Source organism: Martes martes, assembly GCF_963455335.1.
Source record: "Martes martes genome assembly, chromosome: 4".
Taxonomy (NCBI): Eukaryota; Metazoa; Chordata; class Mammalia; order Carnivora; family Mustelidae; genus Martes; species Martes martes.
In genome coordinates this window covers 155,717,709-155,737,667 of record NC_137891.1, presented here as the reverse complement: position 1 = coordinate 155,737,667, position 19,959 = coordinate 155,717,709, and the positions used below count along the sequence as shown (strand labels likewise).

The 19,959-nt window shown below is 39.6% G+C and overlaps 1 protein-coding gene across 4 annotated transcripts in view; it reads left to right on the top strand.

The window, feature by feature from the left end:
• The window catches only part of MAST2 (microtubule associated serine/threonine kinase 2), a 213,617-nt gene that overhangs the window by 118,462 nt on the left and 75,196 nt on the right, over positions 1-19,959 (top strand). The window contains exon 5 of one of the 4 annotated variants that reach the window (XM_080801979.1): positions 200-397. The exons of the other annotated variants lie outside the window; for them this stretch is intronic. Within the exon in view, the coding sequence (XP_080658105.1) occupies positions 200-397 (198 nt within the window). The remainder of the gene's footprint in view (positions 1-199; positions 398-19,959) is intronic. 4 annotated transcript variants of the gene reach the window in all.

The following is a 19,959-nucleotide window of genomic DNA, read 5'->3' as shown; positions in this document are numbered from 1 at the left end:
GGTTTTAATTCTATGGATTAAATTTTAGTCTCAATGGTCCTCATGTGCCATTGCACTGAGGTAGGATATTTGAGAATGATTTTTGACCACTTTTTTTTTTTTTGAGCCTCTTGCCTAAACTAACCCACTTTGAATATGTTTCTTTTTGGTTGAGAAATTATCCCTAACCCTGCTTTTTTCTACCATGGTATGTTGTCAGAATCTCTACTCTTTGCCGAGGATCTGAAGTAAACCAGCACATGTTTTCACCCACATCAGCTCCAGCCCTGTACTTCACTAAAATCCCATTTAGCGCTGATTGTGCCCTGGCCACTACTTCTCCTCTTGCCTTTTTCCTGAACCCACAAGCTCATAGCAGTCCTGGCAGTCCCTGTTGCAGCCGCCCGCTGCAGTGGAGGTAAGGAAACCTGCTGCGATGTGAATGTGGGCCTTGGTGATTGCTTTTGGCCTAGTAGCTAAAACCCAAAACTTTCTCCTTAATAATGGGGAGAAACAGAATAAAAGTAACAGAGAAGAGTAAGAGGAATGTCACATATTTCTGTTATATTCAAAATTCAAGAGAAAGAAGACATATCAGTAGACAGTTATGTGCCCATTGTGACAGTAGGACAGCCCTGTGACCACTCCATGGGAGAAGCATAGTGTGACAGAATGCTAGAGCTCTCTAAAGGTTAACTAGTCCAAATGCCACATTTTGCACAACAGGAAAATTTGATTCTGAAATAGGTTAAGTGATTTGTTCAGATTGCTGAAAATAACCCTCTTCTCCTCATTTCTTTCTGCCTTTTTATCTAGTTACCATTTGAGTACATGCTATGTACTGGACACTCTTTTAGGCCTGAAAAACAGAAGAGTGACCAGAAAGAGCTAAAGTCCCTGCCCTCAGAGGAGCTTAGATTCTAGTGGAGTAAATATGAGTAAATGAATAAATACGTAAATGAGTAAATATATAACAGATGGACATATGTGATATTGGGAAAATAAAGTAGGTTGAGGAGAATAGGGAATGTGAGGCCCAGGGGTTGACATTTTATATAAAATGGTCAGGGAGGTTCCTCACTCATAAGTTGACATATGAGCAAAGACCTGAAGGAAAGTCCCGGAGCCAGAAAAGAGGTGTCTGGAGAAGAGTGTTTCAGACAGAGGCCACAGTAAATGCCGAAAACCTGATCTAAGAGTTTGCTTCATGTGTTCTTTGTTCAGCAGAGTCCAGTGAAGCTATGTGGAATGAGTTAAGAGGTAAGAAGTGGGAAATGAGGTCTGAGACATAGTGATAAGCCAAATGGAATAGAGCTTTAAATCCATCGTAAAAATTTTTGTTTTTATGCTGAGTGACGTGAGAAGCTCTTGGAGAGTTTGAAGCAGAAGAATGTTATGATTGGACTTAAATCAAAAGGATCCCTCTGGCTATAGTTAGAAGGATACTGGTGTAATCTAGGAAAGACTCAATGATTGATTGAACCCTTGGTGGTACAGGTGGTAAAAAGTGGTCAGATTTGATTATGTATTTTGGAGGTAGAATTGATAGGATTTGTTGATGGATTAGATGGCAGAGTTTGAGAAAAATATGAGTGAAGGATGACTGAAAATTGGGGTTAAACAGCTAGAAAACTGTAAAATCCAGGAACTGACACTGGGAAACTGTAAGAGATCACTGATTAGACATTTGGTTAAAGATAGGTGAAATTTGGGCTGAGGATATATAAGGAATTGTCAGCGTTTAAGTGAAACAAATGATTAGGTTTATGAGATCATCCAATGAGAGTCTGTTGATAAAGAAGGAAGAAATGTCAAAGGATTGAGCTCTGAGGCCATCTGACTTCAAGAGATTGGGGAGATGAGGAACTAGCAGAGGAGAGACTGAAAAGGAGTGGGGCTTTTTAGGAATGAGGAGAATCAAGAGAGAGGTAACTTGGAAACCAATCAAAAAATTCTTCAAAAGAAAGTATGTTTGATCAATAGGTATTTGTTAAGCTTTATGTTAGAAAAAAAAAGTAACCAGGAAAACTAGAAATTTGAGTAGAAACAACACTTATTATATAAACTTAAGTGACGTAATTTAATATAGGAGTTCAAATTCCACAGACATACTAGGGCAGTGTTAGACTGACATAGGACAATGTTAGGGGCTGACTTCTCCTGAAGTCACCTTTCCAGAGGTACTAGACTTGGTATATGATGCTGGGTAAGATGGTAAGTTGGGTAGCACCCACAGCCTAACGTGTGCCCCCTTCTTGGCACGTGACTTGAAGTCTTATCTCTTCATACCTGTGGTCTTGTAGCTTAGGGCTTGAAAACATCTTAAATTTTTTAATATTTTTTTCCTACACTTGTTCACATGTCTGTGTTAGTGTTTCATTCCATTCTTCTTTTGTATCCGTCTCATACCAAGTACCAGTCAGTGACACAGCCAGATGATTTTACCTTGTTGTTTGCTGCATATGTTTGTATTTCTTTAAACATTCTTGAATTTTATTCTGGGATGCAGTTATATTATTCAGATATAGCTTGATCATTTTGAGGATTACTTTTTGGCTTTGTTGGGTGGGCCTAGAGCAGCATTGGGAGCTATTTTTTTCTTAATTCTAAGGCAGTGCTTTCTGAGTACTCTAGTCAATGTCTATGCATTATGAGTCCCCCCGCCCGCCACTCATGCTGGTGGGAATACGATCTATTCCTGTGTGATCTCTGGGAAGTGTAATGCTTACTCATTTTCTTGGATAGTTTTCTCACCCACATCACTTGGCTGAAAATTCAAGAGGAACCCCTTTGCTGAGCTCTCTCTGTGTAACTCTCTCCTTTCTAGTACTCTGCCTTCCAAATGTTAGCCACCTTAACCTCTCCAACTTCTCAGTTCTGACTCTTCAACTAGGGTAGACAGCTCAGCTCTTTGGGTACTCTCTGTGTTTGCTTCCTAGAAGTGTTCTCAAGGTAGTAAGCTGGGGCAATCTTAGGACTTACTTTGGGGCAATTTTAGGGCTTACTTTGTATGTTTCCCTTCTGTAAAATATCTAAAAGCTATTGTTTCACATGTAGAGTTTTGTTTCATTTTTGTTTTTTTACTTTATGAAGCACAAGGGTGAATCTGGTCTTTGTTTCCCCATCATGGCAGGAAGCAGAAATTCAATCTTTCTTAATATTTTGAACTCAGGCTTCTATGATCACAAGTGAAGATTGCCTCACGAGATTATTGGTAGACTGATTCATATGTTAGATAAACCTAGTAGAAGCAGGACAGACTCTTTGTTTTACCATGCTTAGTCAAGAAAGGTTGAGAAATAAAACAACAGAAGAATAAGAATAGGTAACTTCAAAAAAAAAAAGAATAGGTAGCTTTGCCAGACATTTAATGTGTGCTGAACATTGTTCTAATCCTCAGAATACCCTGATGAGATGGTAATATAAATCCATTTTATTGATGAAGTAGATAATCCAAGTAAATTTATTTATAGATGAGGGCACTGTGGTACAGAGAGGTTAAGGAAATTATTAATAAGTAATAGAAACTGGCATTTAGCCCCACAGAATCTCGTTTTAATATCTGTTGTCCTAAACCCTCTGGTCTAATGTTTCTGATGGAACATGTGCTATTTTGTATTTAGTTAATAAACTAACAAACTCTGAGGACTTAATCAGTCCCAGGGAGCATTCTAAGCATTTAAAAATTAGAGATCATTCAGTCCTCCTACCAATTCTGTGAGGCAGGGATTATTATTATGCTTATTTTGCAAATGAGAAGACCAAGGCACAGAGAGGTTAAATAAATTGCTCAAGATAAAACAGCTGGTAAGTGGCAGAATTGGGATTAAAACCTAGGCAGTCCAGCTTCAGAGACAATATTCTTTTTTTTTTTTTTAAAGATTTTTATTTATTTATTTGACAGAGAGAGAGATCACAAGTAGGCAGAGAGGCAGGCAGAGAGAGAGTGGGAAACATGCTCCCAGCTGAGCAGAGAGCCTGATGCGGGGCTCGATCTCAGGACCCTGAGATCATGACCTGGGCCAAAGGCAGAGACTTAACCCACTGAGCCACCCAGGTGCCTCCCCCGCTTTGAAAAAGATTTTATTTATTTGAGAGAGAGAGAACACAAGTGGTAAGGAGGGGAGAGGGAGAAGCAGACTCCCCACAACAGGGAGCTTGATGTGGGGCTCGATCCCAGGACCCCAGGATCATGACCTGAGCCAAAGAAAGACCCTTAACCCATTGAGCCACCCAGGTTCCCTGAGATCATATTCTTTTTTTTTTTTTTTTTTTTTTTAATTTATTTGACAGACAGAGATCACAAGTAAGGAAAGAGGCAGGCAGAGAGAGAGGAAGGGAAGCAGGTTCCCTGCTGAGCAGAGAGCCCCATGTGGGGCTCGATCCCAGGACCCTGAGATCATGACCTGAGCCGAAGGCAGAGGCTTTAACCCACTGAGCCACTCAGGCGCCCCCTGAGACCATATTCTTAACAACTATATTGTTCTGCTTCTCCATCTAAGATACTTCATTAATCTAATACAGTATTTTCTGAATCTATATTATTTTGCAGCTCCAGGTTTTCTCTTCCTAAAAGACATGTTCATGACATTCTTTACTAAATTTCCCCATACTCGTGGTAGGAGTTAGTATTTTATAGTCTATTGTCACTTCCAGGCCCCTGCCTTTATTATCTTTTTTCTTCTTTTAGGCTTATTTTATTCAATTTTATCTTTTACCCCTGCTCATTGCAGTTCATCCACTAATTTAGTTTTGTTCTCTCCATTCACGTTCAGGGCCTAAAAGAGCATCAATGGCTAGTGAGAACAATGGTGCACTTAAATTCTACAAAATCCTTACCATGTAGATGTGTTTATTGAACATTGCTGTTAAGCAATTGAGCAAATACAAGTTGAGAGAAGAGAAAAATGATTCTAGTAAACAATATGAAGAACTAAAAATTAAGAGCTACTGGCAGTGAATTTGACCTCTATTTAAAAATAGATGCCCAAGGGACACCTGGCTGGTTCAGTTGGTGGAGCATACGATTCTTGATCTCAGGGTTGTAAGTTTGAGCCCCACATTGGGTGTAGAGATTACTTAAAAATAAAATTTTTTAAATAAACAAATATATAAATATATATAGAGATATAGATGACATGAGAGAGGGAGCTAGGATTTGTACACTGCCATCTTGCAGAGGCCATATTGAATTATCTTTTATTCTGTGGGGTATAACTATTGATATGGACTGAATTGTGTCCTCCTTAAAATTCATATGTTGAAGTTATAACCCCCCCCCCAGTACTTTTAATGTGACTGTATGTGGAGGTAAGGTCTTTACAGGTTAAATGGGGTCATTGAGGTGGGCCCTGATATGAATGGTGACCTATAAAGAGGGGATTTACGACAACGACGCAGAGAAAACAGCCATTTACAAGCCAGGTAGTGAGGTCTCAGAAGAAACCAACCCTACTGACACCTTCTAGCCTCCAGAACTGTGAGGAGATAGATGTCTTTTGCTTAAGCCACCTAGCCTATGGTATTAGTTCTGGCAACCCTAGCCAACTAATAGAGCTATTGAGACTTTTGGTTGCTTTGCCCTAAAGGGCTAGAAAATAGTATCCCTTTGCATGGTTGTTAGAACTGGCCCTGCTCAGGATCTTAACCTTCCTTATTGACTACATCTTCGTCATGTGCTTAGAATCTTAGTTATGTGCTAGATCCAAATTGTTGCCCATAATAATTTGACGAACAGTCAATGCACAGTTTTAAAATGATGCCCACCCAGTCTGTACTGCATTTCTCTTTGTTCCTTGATGAGAAAGGGTAGATGGGTCTGTTTTAGACGAGCCTGATGGTGGCTCTTAGGTGTCTTGGTAGGATCTGATCAACCTTAAGAGGCATGGTAAATATAATGATTTAGGTTGAACTGATTAGCCTGTAAACTTTAATCAACTTACGCATCTTCCAGGAATATGATTCCAGCCTATTGATTGGCACTCAGACATGGGTATTGCACTGTTGACATAGACTGATTTGAAGGGGTGCTAGATAAGGTCTGTGGTGCAACTGGTGTCCTTGCAGAGAAGAAAGGCAGTTGTGTCTTTTGCTATTCACGGGTCCAGCTAGGCCTCCTGGGGATAAAAGTTTGGTGTTGGCAACTTCCTGGAACATAGGACGGTTTAGATTTTGATTTGGTTTTAAATGCCATAGACTTTGTCAGCCCTGTAGCTGGGAGGATTTATAACAAGAAATCCTTACTAGAGTTATACTGGAAGGGTTCTAACTCTAGCTCACTCCGTACTGTGTAAGAATTCTTTTTATACATTGTCTAGGAAAAAGCTATTCAGCCTTGGCTTAAAATCTTTAGCAAACAAGAAGTTCACTACTGAAGTTTGCAACTGATACTAATTCAGCCCTTTGGCCACTCCCATGTCACATGTGTGAGAAGCTTTTTGTAGACTTTTATGGCAAAGGACAGGTGTTCTTTTGGGCCTCCTCCCAAATGAGGCAGCCTTTGAAACCCCTTTCTGGGTAGTGTCAAGATTGTTTCCTGCCAGAGAGAAAGCACTATTTTCATTTTACCAACACCTGCCTTTCTTGTCTGTCTTTTTTTAAACAACTGCTTTTCAAAGTAACTCTAAAGAGGAATGTCTCCAGAACTTGTTCTTATCCTGGCCCTGTTGAAGGCAAATTACTTCACTTCTTTCTGCCTCAGTTTTCTACATCATTAAAATGGGGATAATAATAGGTTCTTCAAGGGTTGCTGTAAGGATTAGATGGGTCATTACATGTAAAATTGCTCAGAATTCTACCCATGCTGCTGTAACAGTTACTGTGTTGCTGTCTTTGTTGGAAAACTCACGTGTTGCTGGTCCTCACTCTTCATTTGCTTCCGTTTGTTTTTTCATATTCTTATTTTCCCTTGGATAACTCTAGATATCACTTATTATTCTGCCCTGCCTGTGGAAGCTTTGTTACTGGCTAAGATAAGGCAGTGGCAGCTGGGTGCTCTTCTGCCCTCTCATACAGTTTCACTAATTGCTGCTAAAAACTGGCCTGCTGGGGCGTAGCAGGATGTGGACTAAAATGAGAACAACTCTTTTGGGGCTGTTTTTTGGCAGTAAGAAAAGTTCATCAAACTAGGTTTAAGGTGTTTCATTTTTCCTGTCCTCCTGTGTGAGGGAGAGAACAACTTGAAAGTGACTTCAGGAGATAGGAAAGTACTTTATTATTTAAAAAAAAAAATTTTTTTTTTAAGTAGAAAGGTAAAATAATGAAGAATACTAGCTGTGAATTATCCTTGGTATGGCAGAAAATTTTTCATAGATGCTGGCTTCAGGTAACTCTGAATAAATATATAGCCCTATTTGGCAAGATGCCAAAGTCTTGCTCTTGGATTAAGAGCAAAAAGCTGAAAGTTTCTAGGATATTTCTATTTCTGGAAGTAGGAAAATTTTGTTTACTGAAAAACTCTCTTTTTTAAAAATGTTGTATTATAGAAAGTATCAAAAACATTACAAGATAGAGTAGTCTCCTGTCTTGAGTATCTACTTATCAACTCGTGGTCAGTATATTATCTTCTCTGCATCTCTACCTAGACCCTGCAACCCATTTATTTTAAAGCAAATCCCAGACTGTCATTTTATCTGTAAATATTTCCGTTTACGTCTCTAAAGGTAAGGGGTCTTTAAAAATATAAGCATATTACCATTTTAACACCTAAAACAATAAGAATTTACCAGTATCATCAAATTTCCAGTGTTCTTTGCTTTTTTTTTTTTTTTTAAGATTTACTTATTTATTTTAAAGAGAGGGAGAGAATAGGAGGGAGGGGCAGAAGGTTAGGGAAAGAGAAACTCCAAGTAGACACCACACCAAGCACAGAGCCCTTACAGGGTTGATCTCACCACACCAAGATCAGGACCCCAGCTGAAACCAAGAGTCGGATGCTTAACCAACCGTGCCACCCAGATACCCCAGTTTATTTATTTATAACTTAAAAAAATTTTTTTAAAAGATTTTATTTATTTGAGAGAGAGAGAGAAAGCACAGAGGGAGAGAGACAGGGAGAAGCAGACTCCCCTCTGAGCAAAGAGCTGGACATAGGACTCCATCCCAGGACCCTGAGATCATGACCTGACTGAGCCAAAGGCAGATAGATACTTAACTGACTGACCCACCCACGCACCTCTGTTCTTCTTCTTCTTCTTTTTTTAATCAATATCCAAACTATGCCAAACACAGTTCATTTAATTAATATGTGTTTTAAGTAGGGTGATCTTACAATTTATTACCTTAACTGGGAGATTCTGTTAATAATTATACTGGGACAACAGGCAGAGACCTGATTGTCATGGACAAATTGGGATGTCTGGTCACTCTGCTTCTAAGTTTCTTTTAATTTAAGTTTTTCCACTGTTTTTCTTTTTCTTTTGGCATTTCATTTGTTGAAGAAACTAAGTTTGTCCTCTAGACTTTTCCTACATTCTGGATTTTGCTCTTTGCATTCCTGAGAGATTATTTAACATGTTTTTATGACCTCTGTATTTCCTGTAAACTGGTAGCTTGATGTGATTCTGGTTTGATTTGGGGGACTGGGGAAGAACACTTACTAGTTGGTGCAGTGCACAATTGTCGGGAGGCAGATAATGTTTGATCCCTCCCATGTTTTGACAGTATTGACCATTGAGAATTGTCGCCATTATTTTATTAAGAGTTTACAAAAGTGACTCCCATTCCCTTTCCATTTATTAGCTTCAATACCTACACTAAAGGAATTTCCCCCTCATTATCTATTTGTTAACCTTACTCTTGAGAGAGTTTAGCTAGACTCTTTCCTGGCTCTTCAACCTGATGCTTCAAATGTCACCAGTTCCTTGGTCTTGTTTCAAACCTGGTAACTACTGTTTTGTAGTGAAGATTGTATACTCAGAGTAGTGCAGCAGCAGATTTTTGTGTGTGCGAAGGCCTTTGGAGCTTGCTGTTTAAGTAGCTGCTAACTGATTGCAGCACTGAGGAAAACCTTGGCTTCCTCTCTTGGCTCCTAGTAGGCATCCTGGGGTAGCTTTTATATAGACTCTTGTTATGCAAGTGCTCCAAGAGGTGAGAAGGGATCCAGATATCAAGAACCCAGCAGCCCAGGCAACCGCAAAGATACATGTTATTTGTCCGTGGCTTTTTTTTTTTAGGAGGGGCTCTTGCAGCTGCTTCTCTCTCATGACCCCAGATGCTACCAGAGGAGGAACCAGTGCCAGTCCTGATTGTCTTTGAGGGTCAGTCCCTTCCCCCGTCTTGGTAGATAGGAGGTTTGGAGTTAGTCCTTTTGAGGAACTAGCACACTAGTGGAAGAGTCAAAGATACAAATAATTTTCAATGAGAGAAACAGTTACCTAGTATAGAAGAGTTCATTTTCATGGTGTACCTTCAGGATAAATTCCTAGAATTGGGGATGCTGAGTCAAAGAATAAATGCATATGTGGTTTTATTAGCTATTGTTCAGTTTCCCAACATAGTGGTTATATCATTTTGTATTTCCACCAGTGGTGTAAGACAATGTCTGTAGTAGTTCCCTCTTATTTGTGGGGGACCCAGTAGCTGCCTGAAACTGTGGATAGTACCAAGCCCTATATATACTATGTTTTTTCCTATACCTACATACCTATGATAAAGTTTCTTTTGTAAATTAGGCACAGTAAGAAATTAACAACAACAAATTGTAAAATAGAACAATTGTAACAATATACTGTAATGAAAGTTACATGAATGTGGTCTTTCTTTCTCTGAAAATATCTTACTGTCCTATATTTACCCTTCTTGTGATAATGTAAGATAATAAAATGTCTGCATGATGAGATGAAGTGAGGTGAATAATACAGACACTGTGACGTAGCATTAGGTTACTACTGACCTTCTGACAGAATGTCTTCCCCACTGTGGAAATAAAAAGAAATTGAAAAATTAAAAAGCAGGGGAACCACTGTATTTGCTCACAGCCTTGCCATTCAAGCTTTTTAATTTTTCCAGTCTGATGGGTGAGAAATTATATCTCAGAGTAGCTAACTTTAAAAAACAAACAAACATATTAAGGGACGATTGGGTGGCTCAGTTAGTTAAGTATCTGACTCTTGATCTCAGCTTAGGTCTTGATCCCGGGGTGGTGAGTTCAAGCCCTGTGTTGGGCTCACAGCATGGGGACTACTTAAAAGAAAGTAAAATAAATAAAAAGTAAAAAATCATGTTAAAATGATCCTTAAGGATGAGGACTGTGTTTTCCAACCTTATGTGGAGGGAATTAGTTTTCCTGTCCTAGGAAATGAGGTGGATTCATCCATTATTTCATTCAACAGTGTACTAGATCTTGTGAGTAGAGGAATGGGCCTAAATTGGCAGTAGGAAAATTCCCAGCAATGGCAGAGTGAGAGATAATGCTTTTTATCCAGTAAGCTTTCAGCTTTCAGCCTTATTCACCTCTATTATAACCATTCTGAAATTGCTCTGGAGTTTAGCAGATACTTTTTTAAAAGATTTTATTTATTTATTTGAGAGAGAGAGTGAGAGAGCAAGAGAGCAAGTGGTGGAGAAGGAGAAGCAAGGACTCCGATGTGGGCCTCCATCCCAGGATCCTGAGATCAAGACCTGAGTCGAAAGCAGACACTTAACCGACTGAGCCACCCAGGTGCCCTGAAATTATTTTTAAAAAATATCTGCTAGGGATGCCTGGGTGGTTCAGTCGGTTAATCATCTGCCTTCAGCTCAGGTCATGATTCCAGGGTCCTGGGATTGAGCCCTGCATCTGGCTCCCTGCTCAGCAGGAAGCCTGCTTCTCCCTCTCCCTCTCCCTCTACCACTCACCCCCGGTCATGCTCGCTCTCTCTCTCTCCCTCTCTCTCTGTTCTCTCCCCCTTCTCTCTCTCTCTTTCAAATAAAATCTTAAAAAAAAAATTCAAAATTGCAAGAATAGTTCAAAGAGTTCCCCACCCCCAAACCAGTAGTCAGCAAACTAGAGCCCATGGGCCAAATGCAAGCTGCAGCCTGTGTTTGTACAGCCCTTGTGCTAAGATTGGATCTTACATTTTTGAAGGGATGTTTAAAACAAAATAAAACAAAACAAAAAAACCTAAGGGCTGTGCAACAGAGATCATATATGGCCTACAAAGCCTAAAATATTTATTATCTGGCCCTTTACAGAGTTGGCCAACCCCTTCCCTAGTTCATTTGAGAATCTATTCCTGACATATCCCATCACCCCAGAATCCTTCAGCATGTACTTCCTACAGACACATTTTTGAGGCTATGATGTAAGTCCTTAAAATCAGGAAATTAACATTGATAAATACCATCACCTAATCTATAGATTAATTCATATTACTCCATACATCCCAGGAATATCTTTTATAACAAAGGGATCCAACCAAGAATCATGTGTTAAAACTTTATTTCTTTTAGTCTCCTAAAATTCAGGACAATTCTGTAGTCTTTTCTCAACTTTTATGACTTTGACACTTTTGAATGTTACAGGTTGGTTCTTTGATAGAATGTGTTGCAGTTTGGGTTTGTCTGATATTTCCTCAGGATTAGTTTCAGGTTATGCATTGTTAGGGAGGAAAAACTTCTCCTCTACCCTCTTAGTTCAGTACCTGGGGGCCTGTGAATTAAACTAACAAAAGAAAGATTAGCAGGAGAAAAGGCATAGATTTTTATTAATATTTGCATGCTTAGGAGTTCATAGAAAAGGAAATGTAGCTCAAAGAACTGGTTAGACTCAGAAGCTTACGTTCCTTTTTACAAAGAAAAGTGGGTTTGGGTTTCCAGGGATGATAATTTGTGGGGCATACAGGAAATATGTGGAGGAACTAATGGAAAGTAAAGTTTGTTTATGCAGACACATTGTAGCTCTTCTCTCCCAGGTACAGAGTGACACATTCCTCAAAGGGATATCTGCCTGGTTTCAGGCAGATAATGAGAGGGCAGAGAACTCTTTCTGGATCTGTTGATTCTCATTTGTCTTTGGCTTAAAATAATCGTTTTACCAAAATAGCGTATTTTGGGGTGGCAAATTCTGGTCCCCTTCAGCATGTTTAGCAGGATGTTCCTTTTGCTGTTCCTGAAAAAGGGTGGCGTGTTCTTCTTGTTGCATCCTATCGGTGATAGAGGCTTTCATTTTATCCCATTACCCTGGTATTAACCTTGATCACTTGATGTGCTAGATGTGTCTGCTGTAAGGTTACTTTTTTTTAAGCCTCTCTAATTAGTATTTTGAGGAAAATTTATGTGACTTTTTTTTTTATTTTTAATTTATTTGTCAGAGAGAGAGAGGAGCGAGAGTGAGCACAAGTAGACAGAGTGGCAGGCAGAGGGAGAGGGAGAAGCAGGCTCCCTGCCGAGCAAGGAGCCCGATGTGGGACTCGATCCCAGGACGCCGGGATCATGACCTGAGCCGAAGGCAGCTGCTTAACCAACTGAGCCACCCAGGTGTCCCAATTTATGTGACTTTTAATGAAATTATGAAACAACCCCATTTCTCATCAAATTCTAACCCACTATTTTTAGCTTCCATTGATGTTTCTTGGCTGAATTTTTACTCTGCTGGTTGTCAAATGGTATTTTTCACATTCCGTCATTCTTTCTGCACTCATCAGTTGGCATTGCATTATTAATGGAATGATTTCTCTTCTCCCTGTTCATTTTTTTCTCTTGTATCAGCATGGATTCAGGGGGCTCTTGTTTTGTTTAATGGGTTATAGTCCATTTTAAAAAAATATTTATTTATTAGAGAGAGAGCACAAGTGAGGAAGGGCAGAGGGAGAGGGAGAAAGAATCTAAAGCAGACTTCATACTAAGCGCAGAGACGGATGGAGGGCTCAATCCCATGACTGCAAGATCATGACCTGAGCCGAAACCAAGAGTCGGATTCTTAATCACCTGAGCCACAGTTTGTGCCCCTATTTAATGGGTTATAATCTATTAATAACATTATATATTTTGATGTTCAAATTGTACCATATAAGGTCAAGGAGAGTCCCTTCATGCTGGCTTTTTTTTTTTTTTTTTTTTGGACACGTCCCCCCCATTTTTTCAGAACCTCGTAACTTTCTGGCCCTATAAGACATTCCTGTCTGGCTTATTTTGTACCCTGTACCCTGACCCTTGTATTAGCCATTTCTTCAAGGAACGCAGATCCTTTTAGTGGGAAATGGGATTTAAAAGCCACACTATGAGTGATAGGCACGGTTGCTGATATTTGGGTTCATTTTCCAGGGAATGTATACACGTACCAGGCATGTGTGGGTGCCTTCCCCCAACCACTTGGCCATCGTCATCATCATCTAATGGCTTCTATACTGAATTATTCAGGAAGGAAGAGGAGGAGGGAGGATTTTTAAGTCCACTACATACATTAGATGCAGCCTTAGATGCCTATATAGTTTTTTAAGATTAGGTGTACTGAGATATCATTTACATACTATAAAATTCAATTCTAAGTTATCTGGTGGTTTTTATCTAAATTTAAAATATTTTCATAACCCAAAGAGTCTCCTTGTGCCCATTACACCATTGCCCTATTTTCTCCCAGGCAACCTCTTACCTTAGGCAACCACTGCTCTGATTTTGGTTGTATAAATGTGCTGTTTCTGAACATTTCATATAAATGGAATCATATACTTTGTAGGTTTTTGTTTGTTTGTTTCTAGCTTCTTTTAGTGTAATGTTTTTGAGGTTTATTCCTTTTTATTGCTGACTATTGTATGCATAGACCATATTTCGTTAATCCATTCACCAGTTGAGGGACATTTGGATCGGTTCTAGTTTGGGACTGTTAGGCATAAATGTTGCTGTGAATGTTTGCATACATGTCATTTTGTGGACGTATGTTTCCATTTTTCTTGGGCAGATCCTGGGAATGAAATTATGTTGTATGGTAAGTTTATACTGCTTAAAAACCTCCAAACTGTTGTGTATCATTTTATATTCCCACCAGCAATATTTGATGGATTGTTTTTCTACCTCTTTTCCAACACTAGATATTCTGCCTTATTGATTATAGCCAGTTAGTGGGTGTGTAGTGTAGCTTATTGTGGTTTTGATTTGTTTCCCTAATGATTAGTGATGTGGAGCAGCTTTTTTTTTTTTTTAAAGATTTTATTTATTTATTTGACAGACAGAGATCACAAGTAGGCAGAGAGGCAGGCAGAGAGAGAGGGAGAAGCAGGCTCCCCGCTGAGCAGAGAGCCCGATGCGGGGCTCGATCCCAGAACCCCAGGATCATGACCTGAGCCGAAGGCAGGGGCTTTAACCCACTGAGCCACCCAGGTGCCCCTTTTTATGTGTTGTTGATCATATGTATATCTTAGGAGAAATATCTTTTCAAGTCCTTTGGTCATTTTAAAATCTAGTGTGTGTTGTTGAGTTGTAGGAGTTCTTTATATTTTCTGGACATTAATTTTTTATAGTATCTTTGCATGGATTTTGTTCTGGTCCTATTTGGATTACTAATTATTTTTAAAAGAGGTAGATTCTTCCTAGTCTAAATGTTTGTAAGAAGTTCATGTAGAAGAAGGATCAAGGCAGTGAACTAGACTATATGGAAGTGTCTGTGGTTCATAAAGAAATTCATTATACTGCAGTTTTTCTCTCTAACTATAACTCTGTCTTTGGGCCTCTGCATTATGGTCCCAAATAAGGGAGTTTATTCGGGAAATAACTCCTATAACCATTCATTCAGTGTGTCTTTGAGTAGGTCCCTTAGTACTGTCTTTCACTAATTCTCTTTTTGATTATTTTACCTCAGAGTTTACCTCATCTGTTGAGTTTTAACAATTTTTAAAATTGAGGTATAATTGACATTATATTAGTTTCTTACAACATAATGATTTGATATTTATATATACTGTGAGTGATCACTACAGTATGTCCAGTTAACATCCATCACCATACACAGCTACAAATTTTTTTCCTTGTGATGAGAACTTTAAAAAAAAAAATTAATGAATTAATATAGAGCAAGGGAGAGAGATCGAGTAAGGGCAGGAGCAGAGGGAGAGGGAGAGAGAGAATCTCAAGTAAACTTTACACTGAGTGTGGAGCCCAGCACAGGGCTCTGTCTCACAACCTGAAATCATGACCTGAGCTGAAATCAAGAGTTGGATGCTCAACTGACTGAGCTATCCAGGCACTCCTGTGTTGCAAACTTTCAAGATCCCCTCTTTTAGCTATTTTCAAATATGCAATACAGTATTATTAACCAGATAACCATGCTGGACATTAAATTCCTATGACATTCATTTTATAACTGGAAATTTGTATCTTTTTACTCCCTCCACCTATTTTGCTGTCCCCCCATCCCTCACCTCAGGCAACTGCAGTCTGTTCTCTAGATCCATAAGCTAAGTTTGTTTTAGATTCCACATATAGGTGAGATCATATGGTATTTATCTATCTATCTTTCTTTCTTTCTTTCTTTCTTTCTTTCTTTCTTTCTAAGATTATTTATTTATTTGACAGACAGAGATCACAAGTAGCTAGAGAGGCAGGCAGAGAGAGTGGGGGAAGCAGGCTCCCTGCTGAGCAGAGAGCCCGATGCGGGACTCGATCCCAGGACCCCGAGATCATGACCTGAGCCAAAGGCAGAGGCTTTAACTCACTGAGCCACCCAGGTGCCCCGGTATTTATCTATTTCTTTCTGACTTATTTCACTTAGTATAACGCCCTTGAGGTGCATCCATGTTGTTGCACATGGCAAGATTTCATTCTTCTTTATGGATGAATAATAATCTATTATACCATGTTTTCTTTATCCACTTATCCTTTCAATATCTATAATTTTAACTTATTAAATAGCTAATTAAATTCTCTTCTGTATTTATTCTTATTACTAGTTTTGTTTCATTTTTATTTTTAAAATGTTATTCATTTGTATTTCTGATAAGCTAAAGTGTTCTGTATTTGGGAGTCTTTTCTTAGAGTTCCTTCCTTCTTTCCTTCCTTCCTTCCTTCCCTCCTTTCCTTCTTTTTGAGAGAGCGGGTGTGAGCAGGGCAGGGAGAGAAGGAGAGAATCTTAAGCAGGCTTCATGCCCAGCATGGAGCTCATCTAAAAACTGTGAGATTATAACCTGAACCAAAATTAAGAGTTGGATGCTTAAGTGACTGAGCCAACCAGACATCCCTACTAGTTGAATTTTGACCCAAAGAAATTCATCTTCCCATCATTGATTTTGTTGACTGACTTTCTTAGCATAAGAATTCATTTATCCATAACAGAAATTTCCATCTAAGCTGCAAAGTGCTTCTCAGTATGTTACATCAGATGATCTGATCACCCCAGCATTACTCCTAGAACCCTCTCATCTTCTGTTCCACTCTAGACTGATTACTCTCCAGTACTCTGGCATAGTTGTTGTCATGGTATTCACAGTACCTCTCTCCGTTGTTGGTTCTGAGTTCCCTAGACCTTCTGCCTTCTTCTTAGTTTAATCTTTCATTTTTGTGGAGCATAGATACCTAGATTCTTTTTTTTTTAAATTAACATATAATGTATTATTTGCTTCAGGGGTACAGGTCTATGAAACACGTCTTACACAATTCACAGCACTCACCATAGCACATATCCTCCCCAATGTCCATAACCCAGCCACTGTATCCCTCTTCCCTGACCTCCCGAGCAACCTGTTTGTTTCCTGAGATTAAAAGTTTCTTATGGTTTGTCTTCCTCTTGATCCCACCTTGTTTCATTTTTTCCCTCCCTACCCCCCATGATCCCTTGCCCTGCCTCCCAGATTCCTCATATCAGAGAGATCATATGATAATTGTCTTTCTCTGCCTGACTCATTTTGCTCAGCATAATACCCTCTAGTTCCATCCATGTTGTTGCAAATGGCAAGATTTTGGGGGTTTTGATGGCTGCATAGTATTCCATTGTATATATATACCACATCTTCTTTATCCATTCATCTGTTGATGGACATCTAGGTTCTTTCCATAGTTTGGCTATTGTGGACATTGCTGCTATAAACATTCAGGTGCATGTACCCCTTCAGATCACTACATTTGTATCTTTAGGGTAAATACCCAGAAGGGCAATTGCTGGGCTGTAGGATAGTAGCTCTATTTTCAACTTTTTGAGGAATCTCCATGCTGTTTTTCAGAGTGGCTGCACCAGCTTGCATTCCCACCAACAGTGTAGGAGGGTTCCCCTTTCTCTGCATCCTTACCAACATTTTTCCTTTCCTGACTTGTTATTTTTAGCCATTCTGACTGGTATGAGGTGATATCTCACTGTGGTTCTGATTTGTATTTCCCTGATACTGAGTGATGTTGAGCGCTTTTTCATGTGTCTTTTGGCCATTTGACACCCAGATTCTTAAAGGGAAACCGTGTCAGCTTATGTTGCTTGAGTTCTCTTCCCTGACCTAAGTTTCTTCTTTCTTGGGCCTCTGAAGGCCAAGGATAGATTATATATGTACATTTTTTAGTCCTTTGTGTGCCTGGTGTAGAACCTTGTGATTAACTGTCACTAATAACCACTGTGATAGAATTTTGGCTATTGAAAGTGGGGGCCTGGTCCTTAAAGTAGCCTCTGTATGTATTGCTGCTTCCTAGAAATAGAACTTTGTTTTAATCTTCTCTATTATGGAAATTTGGGCACAGGCCAGGCAGCTGGGCTATTTATTGAGGAAGGAGGCAGAAAAGAAGGGCTGTCACTAATGCAGGGTTTAATCTGGATGTTGGAATAACATATGGAGTCATTATAAGACCTTTTTACATTTATTTATTTATTTAGATAATCTCTACACCCAACGTGGGATTCAAACTCATGACCCTGAGATCAAGAGTGGCATGCCCTTCTGACTGGGCCAGCCAGGCACCCCTTCAGGACATTTTCATGTCTCGCTTTAACCAATATCTCTCAAAGAAGCTGGTCTGGAAATGTAACGTGGGAGTAAGCTCATAATTTGGAATTTCCAAAGAAATGTGGAAACCATGGGAATTACTAAAGACAAACCAAATTTACCACAACTGCCTAGACATTATGTAATCAGGAATAGCTTTATACTATTTCATTTTACCAGGGCCTGTATTTGTGGAGGGCCTCTTTAGTGGAAGTATACTTCATTCAAGGAAAAAATCTTTAGTCTCAGGATGCCTGCGTGGCTTAGTCAGTTGGGCATCTGCCTTCAGCTCAGGTCATGATCCCAGGGTCCTAGGATCAAGTCCCACATCAGGCTCCTTGCTCAGTGGGGAGCTTGCTTCTCCCTCTGCCTTCTGCTCCCCTGCTTGTGCTCTCTCTCTCTTTCTCTCTCCAAGTAAATGAATAAAATCTTTAAAAAAAAATCATTAGTGTCACTGGCCACTTTCCTTTGACTACCAAGTGATGTACAGCTTTAAAAATGTATGACAGGACCATTCTCTCCCATTCATTATTTATGCAAGTAATAATAACTATGTATCAGTTCTGGGCCCTGAACACACAGACATGCTTAGAATACATGAATTCTGAAGCAGTGACCACTCTTGGGCTTTTGAATTTCTTTCCCATCTCTATGGCCAGGTTTATTCACTTAGAACCCTGGGAATGTGTGGCGCCTGGGTGGCTCAGTCAGTTAAGCATCTGCCTTTGGCTCAGGTCGTGATCCCAAGGTCCTGGGATTGAGCCCCACATCGGCTCCCTGCTCAGTGGGAAGTCTGCTTCTCCCTCTCTCTCTTGCTTGTGCTTGCTCTCTCTCTCTCTCTCTCTCAAATAAATAAATCTTAAAAAAAAAAAAAAAGAACCCTGGGAATGTGAACATCAACTACAGTCACGAATGACAGAATTATCTGGTCTCTAGATGGTGGGTACACTTACTGAGGGGGGGTGGGGACATGTTGCTGTCGCCATGTTAGGGAACCTTCCCACCATGTCATACAGTTGACAGTGGAGGGTGTTGCACTGGTCTACATTTGGCCGGTTTTCCCCCCTCTCCTCAGGTTTTTTACTTTATAACTGTTGATTCATTCCAAGCATTCTGGATCTTTTAAATCCATGTGGAGTTACCCTGGACATTGACATTTGAGCTTTAGACCTATGTTTATTTCTTTTCACTCTAAGTTGTTATTGTTGCAGGTGATGTTGCTGTTTTAAGTTTGCCTGTTAAAAACTGCTACAAGCTGAATCATATCCTTGTTTTTGTGGATACATGCCTTCTGAATCATCTTTAGAGTGGACATCCACATTAAGAAAGTCCTACACATGATCTTAGCCAAATACCAAGAAGCAATTTCACATTGAGAAAGTCCTAGAGCAACGAGATGTAAATTACATTAGATTTTCAAAAAATGTTAGTACCTTATTGTGATTTAAGATGAACTACTCAGCCTCTCTCTGCCTCGTAGTTCCTTGCCTGTATAAGGGGAATAATAATAGTATCTGCTTCATAGGGTATGAGATGCTACATGTAATGCCTTAAATGGTGCCCAGTTAGCACTTAATAAATATTAGCTATTATGATTATTGCCTTTTTTTAAAAAAAGATTTTATTTATTTATTTGACAGACAGAGATCACAAGCAGGCAGAGAGAGAGGAGGAAGCAGGCTCCCCGCTGAGCAGAGAACCCGATGCGGGGCTCGATATCAGGACCCTGAGAACATGACCTGAGCTAAAGGCATAGGCTTTAACCCACTGAGCCACCCAGGCGCCCCACGATTATTGCTTTAAATGTGTAGCTAAATTCAGTAGACTATAAGGAAAATGCCAAGGGACCCAAATCTAAGAAAACAGTACCTGAACAGTGGGAACCAGTGTGGAACTTCTAAAAAAAAGTGGGGTAAGAGGAAGTGTATTAGTCTTGATATCCTTTAGGGGAAAGAGGATAGGCCTTGAACTTGTTTTGGGTAGGGAAACTCTAAGATAATACAGAATTGAGATTCCGTATATAATTAGGACCCTCAAGGACTTTATCCTCAGCAGACTAGGAAAACAGTTTGCCACTGGCATGGAGAGATGAAAAGTTCTTTAGTCTCAT